Raw genomic sequence first — 15,732 nt, forward strand, 5'->3', positions numbered from 1 at the left:
GTGGAGTGCTACTGTGATCACAGACTAGATTGCCAACTTTATGTTATGATCTTGTTGGGGACGGTAACTTCTAAGTTTCAAGTAGACAAAAGGTGAGATCTGGGAGACTCACAAAGAGAATAAAGCCACAGGATTCTACAGTTTTGAACAAATGCCAAGACTTTATGACACAAATTATAACAGTAATAGAATCTACAATACATGTACAATCTATTTCTAACGCACAGAATTAACATGCGGTACACATGGGTAAAAAACATCAACAAATGCCATACAACACACATCAAATAGCAAATGTGATCAGAACGGATTTCACATTTCTCAGTAACCCCCACATGTTAATGACATAGTGGGTTATCAAATCTCATTCAACCACACAAGGGAATACAATTCTTCACTTTTGCTCATTTGTCCTTCAAATTGCCTCTCAAGAACCCTGCCCTTCTGGACTGCCTCAACAACTGCTCCGTTTATGGCATTCTCCACTGAGATTCTGAAAACTGCAATCCAGTACACATTCATAGGCACAGTTTTTTGCCCAAATCCAAATTCACCATTCCCTGAGCTCCGGCCTTGCTCAGATGTATTAAGCAACAACTTATTATGGGCATTTCAACCCAATATAGGAATATGAAGCATTATATTTGTACAAAGTACAACATAATCCTGCAATCAATGGACCAAATGGCTAGTTTGTGAGTTTTGAATTCTACATAATCTGAAAATTGCAGGATTTAAAACCCCAACAAATCTGTGATATATAGGATTGTGCTGTGTTGATATGATTGCTCTTGTTCTACTGTACTGTTTTTCCATCACCTACTTGTCACTCCATGGTCCATTCCATTCCACTTGACCCCAGGGATTTCTGACTCGGATGAGCTGCACTCGTCGGCCTCTGGAGTTCACCTTCAAAAGAAAACAGAATATGAGAAAAGACAGCAATCTATATTCATAATCTGCCACAATAGCATCCAGAAAGATTGATCTAACATGCCTGGATGGGAGTTCAGCTTGAGATAAGGTTCATAAACATCAACAACAAAAACAAAGTTGCAGGAAAAGCTCAGCAGGGCAGACGGCATCAGTGAAGGGAAAAGCAGAGTTAACGTTTCAGGTCAGGTGATGCTTGCACAGAAGCGCATAAGCATCAGCCTCTTTGGCTCAATTTGAGGTCCTGGGGCTCTAGGTTGGAGACTGGGGGACATGAGTTTCATGCAGATCTAACTACATGCACAACATGTTATTTCCTTAAAATCACTCGAGATATCAGGCTATGGCCCCAGGCCATATCAAGGCCATGGGAGCTTTTGGTCAGGTCATCAAGTAACCACAGAAAGTAGTTTCAGATAGGTTTTCCAACAATTCATGGCCAGGAAAGTAGAGGTTTCTTGAGGAATGCCATCACCATGTGAGAGAGCATCAGCGCATGTGTAGAAGCACTGAGAGTAGCACAACGTAAATAAGCTCTCACAGTCTGGCCTGGCGAAGTTAATGAACAGCAGTCATACTGATGAATACAAATCAATTGTTTGGACTTCTAATATACAATGCAGACTGGCACAGGTAAAGGATAAAAGAAACGCAGAGGCATTGTTGGAATGATTAATGCCAGAATTACAGTATAATAGTAATTTCCCTCTAGCCCTATAGAGGGATGAATTTCAATCATCGGGATGTAGAAGAGAAGGAAGAGTATGTGCTCATTCATTGCTCATTCATTGCATTGTGATGGTTTGTTAGACTCCCTCATGATTAGCTTGACAGGAATTGGTAGAGAGTATCCATTATCCGCTTTAATACGTTTCACAGTTAGTTTCCATGCTATAATGTACTAAATTCTGATCTGGCCTTTCAGAGAGTTTTATGAATAATTCACCACAGGAACAGACTTTTCTTGAGGAGTGGGGCTGCCAAATGAGGGATTGACGGGGCACGTGTGGAGGAGGATTGAGAGCTACACAATGTACAAGTTAACTCTCTGTCTTGGTACAACTTGGACACAATAGTTGCTCGGGGAAAGGTCATATTGTTGACATGCAGGTGATTGATGGCTGCACTGGATGTAATGGCCTACATTATAAGATCACTTAATCTGATCAAATTAGAAACGACTTGTGAGGGAACATGTTTACAGATACCTCATTAGCAGCCTCAACAATCAAAGCCTGGTTCAGCTTGATGATGATGCATAAATGGGCCTTTTGGAAAAGTAATGTAAATTTGTTTGAAAACTTCAATATGAAATATGTTTAAAAAACCAATTAGCATGAAATATTAGGCTCTAAAATAATATCATTGGAGATCCAAATAAAAATATTGCTGTATTGGGTATCTGCCAGTATTTTCCAAAACTCAAGTAATTAAATACCTATCTTGGCAGATAACTTCAACACATCAATAAGTTCAGATGGTTAATTAGATCAGAATATCAAATGCTGTTTTGGCTGTTATGTAATGAAGTGATGTAATGAGCACCATCAATTTTTTTTGACATTTTGAGTTGGCCATCTTAATGATTAGTTGTAGATACATTTCCAATCATTAACGTTGGATAAACATTTTCTGTTTCCACCAGAAATTCAGCTAAAGTTTAGATCTTTAATAGAATAATGATGAATGTAATGAAAGAGCTTGTAGGGCTTAGTATTTTGAGAAAAATTGAAAAGTAGGAAGGTATTCTTTGATTGACTTACAAGTCAAATGGCCTTGGTGGCACCTCTTTTAAAGTATGTCCAAGATTTTAATGGTCTTCTGTATAATCTCCATTGCCACACGTGGCCTTCAGGCTGAAATGCTTTCCCACCCCTGAGATAAAGTGTTCCGAACTTACATTTAGCTCTCCATGTTCCATCACTAAAGCTGACCTACACTATTCAGGAAGGTGCCCAATTCCATCCTGGGGTTCGGATTTTACCTGAGCTAGGGGCATGAATGTTGCATTTGGCCTCAATACCAAACTAGCCTTTAGGTATGGGGCTTGCGCTCCCCTCGCAGCTATCCTTGCTGGAAATAGATGACTGCAAGGCACCAGCCAAACACAAGCATGAGCTCAGGTAAATTGTGCATCTTGGTTGAAATGAGCCCACTAATACTCAAAGACAAAGCTGACACTTGAAGAATCATCACTGAGGTGAGTTGTCCGAAGCCCACAAGCCTGAGGAGGAAATAGTGTATTCCAGCAATGAAAGAATACACAGAGATTAGAATCTATCAGCACAACAGACAGGAAGTACAAGCTCAAAGCAGAGAGCTCACCTCATCCAAACCAGTAATAGAATACGCATGTCCTTTCACAAGTCCTGTTGTCGTGCGAGCTTCTGTTTCAGCTGCACTTGTAATCTTCAAAATGAAAAGATACATACTGTCTGTTACAATTTTTAACAATTTACAGGTCCCACCATGTGTAGCGAGTCCTGTGACACTGAAACAATTGATCGTTTATGTGTAGTTTCCTTTTCTACAGATTCAGTTGTTAGCCAAAACAATTTTTGCCCTTCCCTGAAGTTATTAAACATAAGAAAATTCCAACATCTTCACAAATTCACCTCTCCATCTTTCCAAAACAGGTTTGAGTGAACACTCATCTCTGCTGAAGCAAATCTGAACAGCAAACCCGCTGGGTGAGTAACACCTTTGGAATCAGCAACAATAGTTAGGGCAAATAAGTCACACTACTGGCCCCATTTAAAATGTGCAAGTTTAAAATGGACTACATTGTAAAATCCCTTGGAATGGAAATCGTTATATACAATTTGGAATACTTACGTCAATGGAACATCCCAACATACTGCCCCGTTTCAATGCCTTTTGAATGAGGTTATACAGATTTGGGGGTGCCTCTTTCAAATTGAATGTCTCTCCCATGCCACCTGTAAAGTCTTCCATGGCCTCTAATGTGCTTCCCCCTTTTAGTGATTCATAGCTGCCATATAGCCTGTTAAACACACAAAGATAGATTAACATCAATCTTCTGAAGAAGGGTCCCGACCTGAAATGTCAACTTTCCTGCTCCTCTGATGCTGCCTGGCCTGCTGTGTTCCTCCAGCTCCACACTGTGTTATCTCAGACTCCAGCATCGGCAGTTCTTATTATCTCTGAATGTGTCTGCTTTGCTCATTCTGTTAATGAAAACGTAATCCAGTCTGCTTAGCTTTTGCGCTGATATCAGGAATACTAGTGTTAGAGAGGCTTTATCATTCATCCAATCAATTGAACAGACTCTGGTGAGATAAAGGACCTCTTGTTCTTCTGCTGATAGAAACACCAGTCACTACAATTTAGCAGCTTTCATTATTTCTCTTATTTAGGGAAGCTTCCAGTGTCTTGTACAACTTCAGGATATCCCAAAGTACATAAAAGCTGCTGAAATACTTTTGATGTGCAGTCACTGTTGTGATGTAGGAAACATGACGGCTAATTTGCACACTGCCATCTCCCACAGACAGGAATGTGTTGTTGATCAGCAAATGTACTTTATGGCGTTGATTGATAGATCGATATTTGCGAATACAGTGGGGAGAGCTCTGTTGCTTTTCTTCACAAAGTATCATGGGATCTTTTTAATTTACTGAGGGGGGAAAACGGGGCTTCAGTTTAAAATCTCATCTAAGGAAAACAGCACCAGGACAATGCCGAGCTGTGGGTCACGAAACAAGATTCTAGAGTCGTGATACCTAAGGTAGCCACTGCTGCTGTGGAATTTAGACCTCATGTTAACAACTGTGTGTTCCTTTTAATTCCTCTCTGTTTTTAATGGTGGGCATGGTCCACCTGAACGATGTTTGATGTCCCTTTCCTGCTCCAAATAAAGCAGTGAACAGGTGGGTTTTTAAAATTGTGTGATAACAAAGTATGAAGCTGGATGAACATAGCTGGCCAAGCAGCATCTCAGGAGCACAAAGGCTGACGTTTGTGTGTTGCCTGGCCTCCTGTTTGCATAGCTCCCACTCACTCCCTGGTCTTACAGTTCTCACTCAGGGGCTGTGAACAGTTTCAAGCCATAAAATGGGATCACAGTTGGAAAGCACCACCAGGGACGATGCAGCTCTCCCCTCAATACTGCACAGTAAACCTGATTGTATGCTCAGGTCTCTAGAGTGGGATGTTAGACAATGACTCAGAGGTGAAACATGCTACCCACTGAGACACAGACAACACTGAGAACAATGTCTCTGACAGCTTTCATTAAAGAAATTAGTCCAAAGATTCCAGAGAACATTCAGTTGGCTGACAGCAAGCACTTGGATCATTTCAAAGAAAATGGTAACTTTACAAAAGCTAAAGGGGAAAATCATACTGGAAAAAAGAGGAAATCTCTGGTAGGTTTTGTATACGTTATTGAATTGACAAGCCCAGAGAATGTGAGTTCAGTATTTCACCATAGTATTTTGCAAAATTTTAACATAGTTTAAAAATATCCAAACACAAAAAGCTGGTATTAATAAAAGAGACTGTAGAGCTGTGAAGTTCTCTTTAAAAAACTACTTTTCTGATATTTCTTGAGAATGGAAAACTGCCCATATGTGACTCCAGTTCCACTACTAATGTGGTTTAATGTTGCTAACCAGAAATTAAAGATTAATCTCCAGCGTTCTGTTGCCAGAAAGCAAGAGGAGAAATCCAGAGAGGAACAAAGTTGTTCCTTAATATTTTAGAATATTTAGAATATCCTTTAATATTTTGGGCTTTTCTGACAACTTTGTTTTTGTTCCTTAATATTTTAGGAACAAAAACAAAGTTGTCAGAAAAGCCCAGCAGGTCTGGCAGCATCTGTGAAGGAAAAAAGAGTTAACGTTTCGGGTCTGATGACCCTTCGTCAGAACTGATCTGAAATGATAACTCTGTTTTTTCCTTCACAGGTACTGCCAGACCTGCTGGGCTTTTCCGACAACTTCGTTTTTGTTCCTGATTTACAGCAGTTCTTTTAGTTTTTCCTTAACATTGTAGTTTATTTATTCTGAGATATTTGGAAATGGGAGGGGTAAATAGGTTATTTGACCAGATTAGAGGTGAGATGTCTGGTCAAGAGTCCTCCAGGAAGGTGGCCAGAGTTGGCAAAGGTCGAGTTTTGTTTTTCTCTTACCCACCAATGGAAGGGTCCTCCACCAGCTCTTCAGGAAATGAGGGGCTGGATATTAAATTTTGGCCAACCAACAATGCCCACATCCCAAGAATAAATAATCCAAATTATCTTTGCAAAACTTTGAAATCTCAGAGGTCAAGGAGGATCGTCGAGGGTAAAAAGAATACAGATATATTAGAACCTACATTAACAGATTATAGACAATGATAGTGTTTGTACTCACTTAGCATAGGCCTTTTCCAGCAAGGCACTCCAGAACTCATCATTACTGGCAGAGTGTAGAAATACCAGACGGTTTCTAAAGGTTGGCAAGCGGTCGTCAATTATAATATCCACCCACTCATTATATTGCCAAAACTAGGGGAAATTAGAAAAATATTATTCATGATATAATGTAGTGTAATCGACTCAGAAAATAAAATTCAGTTAATAGCTTCACTCAAGTCAACATGATACAGAGGATTTCAAAAAGGTGGAGATTTTCCTTTTATTTTCACAGAATGTGGGTATTGGTGAGCCACCTGCCTGAAATCTATGTGGTCTAGGTGCTGTTAGGAAAGGAGTTCCAGCATTGTGATCCTACGACAGCGAAGGAACAGTGATATATTTCTAAATCTAAATGATGTGCGGCTTGGAAGGAAGCTTGCAGGTGCTGGTGTTCCCATCTGTCCACTATCTTTGTCTTTCTGGGTGGTAGAAGTTACAGGTTTGGAAGATGCTGTCGAATGAGCCTTATTCTTTTGCTATAGTGCGTCTTGCATTTGATTCAAAATGCTGTCACTGTGCATCAGTTGCACAGGGAGTAAATGTTCAGATTGGTGGATGGTGTACTGATCAAGTGCACTGCAATCTCCCGGATGGTGTTGGGCTCTGGAGTGTTATTAGATCTGCACTTGACTAAACAATGAAGAATATCTCATCAGATTTTTAAGTTGTATATTGTAGATATTCAGCCTTTAGGAAGACAGGAGATGAGTTATTTACCACAGAATGTCCAGCTACTGAACTGCCTTTGTAGCTACAGTATTTATACAACTAGATAGTTGAGTTTCCAATCAATGATGATCCCCAGGATGTTGATTTTGGCAGAGATTCAAGTAGGGAAATGTTATTTCTTTTTTTTCCTTTATTCATTCACAGGATGAGGGCATCATTGGCTAGGCAGTGTTTATTGCCTGTCCCTAATTGCCCTGAGGGCAGTTCAAAGTCAACGACATTGCTGATGGCAGTTTCCTTCCCTAAAGGACATTAGTGAACTAGATGGGTTTTTCCAACAACCAACAGTGCCTCCATGGTCATCATTAGATTCTTAATTCAAGACATTTTATTGAATTCAAATTTCACCGTTTGCTGTGGCGGGATTTGAACCCAAGTCGCCGGGATACTATCTCGGTCTCTGGATTAACAGTCCAGTAATAATGCTGCTAGGCCATTGCCTCCCCTATTGATCATCAACGGAAGATGGTTGGATTCTGCCTTGTCGGAGAAGGTCATCACTGGTGTGGCACGAATGTTACTTGCAACTTATCAGCGAAGCCTGCATATTGTGCAGGTCTTGCTACATTTAGACATTGACTTCTTCAGTATCTAAGGAGTTGGAAAAGCTGATCTCATTCTCCTTGGAGCAAAGACAAGTAAGTAAAGCTTTAAAAGAGTTGTTGAAAATGATCAGGGGTTTTGTTAAACTAAATAAGGGGAAACTATTTCTAATGTCAGAAAGTTCGGGAATCAGAATTCATACAATTTACACAATGAATGCAAAGAATTGTTTTGCTTTCATCTCTCACCCTCCTTTTAACCTTGTTAACCCTTCTCCTTCCTTCATCACTCCCTTCCTTCCTTCATCACTTCCTCCCTCCTTCAACCCCCTTTCTATTCTTCTCCCACAGTCCTTCACCCCTCCTTCCAATCCTTTGCTCCTGTTCTATCCTTCATCCCCCTCACTTTCATCCATCCTTCCAATCTTCCACTCCTCCTTCCTCCCTTCTTTAACCCTCCGTCATTCTTTTCATGCTGTCTCTGTGCTGACCTATTTTTCTCACTCTCCTCAGTTCTATTCCATTTCAGTTCTTGAAACCTTGCCATCACTAATTTGTGGGATCACTTTGCCGTCTCCCTTGTTAAAATTGGAGGTAAATTATTTGGTACTTAGCTGATTGCTTTTGCACATTTATGCATAAAATAACCATTACATTTATTGCATTCCAGTGGTGGCAACAATTCAAAATAATTCATTAGCCACAAAGTGCTTTGACACAATTTTGAAATGCATTAATAATTGCAAGTTATTTTTTATCCTTTCACTTTTCTTTCATTTTCAGCTCTCTGCTTTCCTTCATCCTATCCCTTGTCTTCTCTTCTTCACCTTTTGTTCTCCTGGACCCTCTAACCACTTCCATTTCTTGTTTTATGTTGGTCTGCGTTTCATCATTTTCTCATCCTCCTGAACTCATTCCCTTGTCCTTCCTCCTCCCTAACTGATTTGTCTCCTGCCTAAATCCTTATTAGCATAATTTGTGGAGAAGAGTAATTATCAATATTAACCATGGTTCGTTCTTCAGAATGTCAAGGGTCATACCCGAAAGTGAAAGATTCCAGCGTAATCACGGTCAAAGGTCTGATCCAGAGGAACAACTTGGCACATTATTTTCTGATTAAGAGTCAGTGAAGCAACAGCAGCAAGAAACCAGCAATCCCCTGGTAAAAGAAAGCAAACAGGAGTTAACAAGCTCAACCATAGGTCAGCATCAGAAATACTCTTGGCAACAAAGGAACATGGTAGTTTGGCACATGGCATTAGTTCCAACTGTAAGGCAGTTCCCATAACATAGGAGCAAATTACTGCAGATGTTGGAATCTGTATTGAAAACAAAAAAATGCTGGAGATCACAGCAGGTCCAGCAGCATCCATGGAGAGAAAGCAAGCTAACGTTTCAAGCCAAGAGCTCTGGTGAAGAGTCATCCGGACTCAAAATGTTAGCTTGCTTTCTCTCTACGGATTCTGTCTGACCCAATGTGATCCCCAGTACTTTTTGTTTTCAGTTCCCACAACTTCATGTATTAGCAGCAGTTCTATGTTATGCATTAAAGTCCCCACTCCAGAGTTTTGAGCCGCAAAATCCAAGTTGATTTTTTTTTGTGTTTCTTCCTTGTGGAGATGCTGGTTGGGCCAGTATTTATTGTTCAGCCTTATTGTCCTTAAAAAAGGCAGAGGTGAGTTGCCTTCATGAAATGCAGCAGTTCATCTGATGGAGGTGCACCTAAAATCTCCACCAGGGAGTTCCAGGATTTTGATCCATATATCCAATGTGCGACTTAAGGGTTTGCTGCATCAGTCAGAGACACCGTGTTTTGGATGAGGCACTAAATTGAGAAAATCCTGTCCACTCTCTCAGATGGACATAACAGCTCCCACACCATTATTCAAAACTATTGTCCCTGGTGTTCTAGTCAATTACTCTAGGTTACCAGGCATGCCATTGTGCTGAAGTGTAGGTTTCTGGATGCTGATGATCTATTATACTGACCACTCCAGATATCATTGCCTGCATTAAGTTTGGTTGATCAAATGATCTCCTGCCTAACAATTCCGTATGAAAGATTATCTCTAGCTTGTTTTTATAGGCTGCATGTTTCTATATTGGTCACAATATGAACTGGATACAGTCAAGGAGTCAGACTCTGACCTCTCTGGTGTTAACCCTCTGTTTCTGCTCCACCAAAACTAAACGTCAATGATGCACTTTGTCTCCAGAGTTGCTGGAATGGCATCTCATGACATCATTGCCAAAAAGGCCACCTTGACCAGCAGCTTTGAAACAGACTACAGTACAGCAACAGAATAATAAGGGATCATAGAGTCGTATAGCATGGAAACAGACCCTTCTGTCTGACATGTCCATGCCGACCAGGTTTCCCAAACTAAATTAGTCCCATTTGCCTGTGTTTGGCCCAGATCCCTGGAAACCTCTTCCTGTTCATGCAGATGTTCTTGATGTGTACATTGCTGCATTTACCATACATTACACCGAAAACTACATCCAAAAGTACTTTTTACCCCTGGAGCTTAGGAGGTTGAGGGGTGACTTTATACAGCTTTATAAAAGTATGAATGGCATGGATAAGAAGGAACCTGAGGGGCAACATTTTCACACAGAGGGTGGAATGAACTGCCAGAGGGCGTGGTAGATGAATGTACATTTATGACGTTTAAAAATCAGGTGAATGCCAAATAAATGCTCATCCACTCAACACCCTCAAGCCCCTCACCATACTGCTGGCTCAAAAGTTCAGTTCACAACTGGTGGAGAGTTGGGGCCAATTCTTGCCTGTCGATGACACCCTCACCATCCACAGTGCTACTTCAAAACCGTTTTTGTAAGCTCCCCTTGTGGTTACTCACTCATTAAAACTCCTTACCCAAGTCTCCTTGGCAGATATCTGTCCTCGAAGCTCCATCAATAACAAACTTCGGGTTACTCGAAATCTCCTGCAAGGAAATCAGAAAGTTGGAACATGTTAGAAATAGTAATCCACCCCTGATTTTCCCCAGAGTTTTATCATATTTTCCTATTTCACAGATTTATCAAATTGCCTTTTGATAGTTATGATTGACTCTGCTTCCAATATCATTTCAGACCATAAATTCTAGACTAGAAAAGCCCATGAGGCAACTAGAAACAAATTTGCTTCATCACCACTCTGGTTATATAAAATCATGTGGAATTTACAGCTCAGGCATTCAACCCAACTGACCCATGCTGGCACTTATGATGTCTACAAGCTTTCCGCCACTCCTCCTCCTATTTATCGGCAGAAACTTTCTATTCTTTTCTCCTTTCTTTACCTAGCATTTGTGCTATTCACTTCAATCTATCTTTGCGATAGTGAGTTCAACATTCTCACTACTCTGACTAAAGATGTTTCTCCTCAATTTTTTTTCAGATTAAGTAGTCACTATCTTACAGTTATGAACCCTGGTTTTGTATTCCTAGTGGGAACATTTTCTGTCAATACAGTCTAGCAAACACCTTCATAACTTTTAACTTGCTTTATTAAATCATCTCTCAGCCATTTTATATGATAAAAGCCTCAGTCCATTCCATTAATCTTGATTGTTACACCATCTCAGTTCTAGTATTATCCTTGTAATTCTCCTTGTAATATTCCTTCAGTACCTCAACAGGCAATCATCAGTTAAAATTTTGGCTATGTTGCTGAAAATTGCGAGTTCAAGTGAAATGAGTTTAAGCAAAACATTGGTTCTTTTTAGTTTGCTAAAGACCAGAACCATTCACAGTGCATCTAAATTAGAACTTGTACATGTTTAACATAATGTGACAAGTGGTATATAACGTATATATGTTTTAGGCTTTGGATTTCAAAATAGAGGCAGATGAGCGTCCGAGGATGATGATATCAGCTTGTATGAGGGGGCATAGCTACAAATTGAGGGGTAATAGATTGAAGACAGATGTCAGAGGCAGGTTCTTTACTCAGAGAGTGGTAAGGGCGTGGAACGCCCTGCCTGCCAATGTAGTTAACTCAGCCACATTAGAGGCATTTAAACAGTCCTTGGATAAGCATATGAATGATAATGGGATAGTGTAGGGGGAGGAGCTTAGATTAGTTCACTGGTCAGCGCAACATCGAGGGCCAAAGGGCCTGTTCTGCGCTGTATTGTTCTACGTTCTATGTTCTATGAACAAGGATCTGTTCTTTTAATTTTTAACAAGTCAGAAGGTTATATGAAAGTGCATCCATTCTAAAAATGCACGTGAGGCAGTTAGATTTCCGGGAGAACTTCTGTAATATAAACGGATAAAAGTTTTATACGACTACTGTTTTATGACAGGCAATTAAATACATTAAGTTTAGTTTTGACTTCAGAACAGAAAATTCAAAGTTTTGGTTCAGAGAACCTGGAGTTTTGATTCAGATGAGATGTTCCACCTAGTGGGAAAACAAAGTCAGTTCAAGAAAACCAATCTCTTCAGCAGAAATGGTTTCTAGTCTATGGAGTTTCTAAGCCAGGAAAGTCTGGGTAGAAATCTTCCAAGTTGTTGAAACTCATAAAATTTAGGTCATAAAAAATTTGAAAGGTTCTTATCAAAAAGGAATTGTAAAATTATCACTACAGTTCAAGAAAAGGAAGCTGGGACAAGTTATGTGACTAAAAAGTAAGACAGAAGATATTTATCTGGAATTAAGACTGTAATTGATGGTGTTGGAAAACATGCTGGAACTTTGTTTTGATGTCTATGTTAAGATATTTCTAACTGTCTTTCTACATACAAAACTAATTCATTCATTATATATACATAGCTTTGATGTTTTGACTTTTTGTTTCCTCGAATATGCTCTGTTCTGCTGTTAAACAGATTTGTGGCCTTGTGTGAATGTCTCAACGACTACCAAACACATTGACCAATTGCAAAAATTAATCATATGATCTACCAAGCCAGGTTTCCTTATGGGACCTAACTGGTCTAGTATTACCATCAGCAGCGTTAGCAAAAACTTCACTGCTTTTCAATTCTATTCCTCTGTAAATGAACTCCAGTGTTTTGTTTGCAATTTGCAATTAGTTTTATTAACCTTTATTGCTATTTCTCATGTTTTATGAACCTGTAGCCAACCACCTCAGTTTTTGTCAATCATGTTAGATTTGTGTCTTCTGGTCACGCACTGTTCCATAATTTACAAAGTTGCTTCAGTTCATTGTTTATCTGCCTTTTCTTTAATCTTGGTAACAAACTTCTACATTTTGCAACCATTTTTTCTCCTTTCTCTTCAATATTCATCCAAATCTCTCAGCAATCATATATTTGACAGTAATAAAAATAGAATCTGATGTTACAGAAGGAGGTTAATCAACCATCTTGTGCTAGCTCTCTGACTGAACTATTAAACTGATCCCACTCCCTTGCTTTATTCCCTTATCCCCATAATTCCCTCCTTTTCAAATATTTATCCAATTCTCATTTAAAAGGAACAACTGGATTTGTTGCCAACAACACTTCAGGCAGTACATTCCAAACAATCACTAGATTCAAGCATTCTCCTCGTTATTTGTGGTTGCTCTGACAGTGGCCACATGGCCAATGGCGGCGGGCACATTGTGGGGAAGGTCCTGGGTAGGGTTGGGGTTTTGGGATGTGGAGGAACCTGTTTTGAGTGGTAGGCACCAGTAAGTGGGTCCAGGCCCGAAATGTCAGCTTTCCTACTCCTATGATGCTGCTTGGCCTGCTGTGTTCATCCAGCTCTACACCTTGTTATCTCCTCGTTATTCCTCTGGCTCTTATGCAAATTATCTTCAGTCTGTGCTCGCTAGTTACCAGTGGAAGTGGTCTCTTTCTGTTTACTCGATCAAAACCCTTCATAATATTGAATGTCTCCATGTAATTTCCTCTAAGACATTGCTCTAAGGACAGCAATCAATGGTTCATCACCGACTTTATCTTTGGAATACTGCTACTCAAAAGAGAAGAACAGAGAGATTTTCACCCCTTACTTTGGATATAGTTATAGTTATAGACAACAGCACAGTCACACCCGGTGATCATTGTCAACTCATGGTCCTAAACGAAGATATATCTTTGCCAAGTGGCCCAGCAACAAATCATGAACCAAACCCAAGCTTCAACCAAAAACAACTATCTCCTCCTCTGCTCCAAACCCTTGGTATGGGTTAGCCACCCAGGGCACAGCAGCAGGGTGCAATCAAGCAGCATTTAGCATTGAGATTCCACTCATGTTCCCGCCCCCACCCCACCCCGCTCTGTTTGTATCAATAATACTTCCTGGAATGAGGTATGGGTCAAAAGACTTCAGGTCTATGGAAGGCAAGTGTCAGAGAAACTGGGATTATTCTCGTCAGGCCAGCGAATATCAAGGGTTATTTTTCATGGACATAAGACCTGAGAAGCTGAGATTGTTTCCACTGTTATCTAAACTGTCTCATGTTTAATTTTGACAATTAATACAGGGTATATCACTCTCTGAGATTACATATTAACCAGTGGATCCAGTCAGCTGTCAAAATCAATAAACTCAATGCATATCTGCAAGATTTGCTCAACTGAGGTAAGGGAGCCATTGTCCTGCATCACATTCTGTGCCTGCTTTTGTAGGAAGGCAGGTTCTATTCCCATAAAAGCCTCTTTAAATGTCCCTCTTAACATGGAGAAATATATAATCTCAACTGTACGATTACTTAACAATTAGAATGTTTGTCCACCATGACCCCCTGTACTCTTAACATATTTTGGCCCCCAGTTCAAATTTAAAATTCTTATCCCATCGATTTTTCATGGCCTTTACAACATATCCCAGTTTGATAATTCTCTGAGATGTCTGTACTCTTCAAATCTGATCTCTCGCCCATTACGAAATGCCTACACTCCACCACTGTGGCTGTGGTTTCAGCTACCTGGGCCCAGAGTCCTGAATTTCTCTCTAAAAACTGCTCCAATTTTCTATTTCACTCTGTTAACACAATTCTGATGGCCTACCATTTAAAGCTTCCCTTGCCTCCTCTGACCCCACAGACTAAAACCTTATCTTCAATCTTCCTTTCTTCTCCAAACGTGTTGAACACATTGTTGGTTCCCAAATCTGTGCAAAGCCTTCCTGGAACTCTTATGTTTGAAATCAGAATTATGCCTCGTCACAGAACTGAAATGGCTCTTATCATAGTCATGAATGACATCCTATGTGACCCAGCTAAAGGTAAACTTCCCCTGTTCATTTTCATTCTTCTCCAGTCTTCGACACAGTTGACCACACAAGCCTCCTCCAACATATCTCTACTGTCATCCAGCAAGTGGAACTGTTCTCACCAGGTTTCATTCTTATCTGTCTCATCATAGCCAGCAAATCAGAGGCAATAGTTTCTCTTGTCTCTGCTTTTCTGGTGACTCCCAATAATCTACCCTTGAATTGCTTCTATTTCTCATCTACACACTGCCTCTCAACGAAACCACCTGAAAACAAAGTGTTAGTCTGTACTTGTACTCATGCCACCCAACTTTACCACACCACCATCTATCTCTAAATTGGCTAAGTGTTCATCCAGTACAGGAGGAGCAAAACATTCCTCCAAATAAATACTTAGAAGGCTGAACCATTGTCTTTGGTCTGCATCACAAACTCTGTTCCCCAGTTATGGTCTCCATAGTTTTCCCTTGAAACTGTCTGAAGCAAAAGCAGACTGTTCACAACTTTGGTGAGATTTTTGACTTCAGAGGTTTTGATCTCACATTCATGCTATCAATAGGATTATCTATTTCCACCATTATAACTGAACCTAACTTGGCCATTATCTCAACTCATCTGCTTTTGGAGACCTCATCTATGCCTGTATTACTTCCAGATTTGACTGTTCCAGTGCACTCTTGGCTGGTCTTCCAAATTCAATTCCTTTATATAAATTTGATAACATCCAAATGATGCACCAAGTCCTGTTCACATATCACCCCGTGCCCTCTGATGTGCATTCTGTATTCCTCTGCCCTAATTTCTATTTATGTCGGCTTTTGTGGAAATTTTATTTTTCGTGCCCCTGAGAAGTACCTTGTGATATTTATGCTACTTTACAGTGGCTTTACAACTGTAATGTGTTGTCCTTCAGAATGCACCTCCTTTCA

At 40.1% G+C, this 15,732-nt stretch overlaps 1 protein-coding gene across 1 annotated transcript in view; it reads right to left on the reverse strand.

Moving 5' to 3' along the window:
- capn9 (calpain 9) overlaps positions 1-15,732 on the reverse strand; it is a 77,079-nt gene that overhangs the window by 35,860 nt on the left and 25,487 nt on the right. The window contains exons 2-7 of the mRNA XM_059645535.1: positions 10,505-10,574; positions 8,664-8,782; positions 6,309-6,442; positions 3,769-3,937; positions 3,259-3,342; positions 824-909 (exon numbers count right to left, since the gene is read on the reverse strand). Of these exons, the coding sequence (XP_059501518.1) occupies positions 824-909; positions 3,259-3,342; positions 3,769-3,937; positions 6,309-6,442; positions 8,664-8,782; positions 10,505-10,574 (662 nt within the window). The remainder of the gene's footprint in view (positions 1-823; positions 910-3,258; positions 3,343-3,768; positions 3,938-6,308; positions 6,443-8,663; positions 8,783-10,504; positions 10,575-15,732) is intronic.

Source organism: Stegostoma tigrinum, chromosome 4 (genome assembly GCF_030684315.1).
Source record: "Stegostoma tigrinum isolate sSteTig4 chromosome 4, sSteTig4.hap1, whole genome shotgun sequence".
Lineage (NCBI taxonomy): Eukaryota > Metazoa > Chordata > Chondrichthyes > Orectolobiformes > Stegostomatidae > Stegostoma > Stegostoma tigrinum.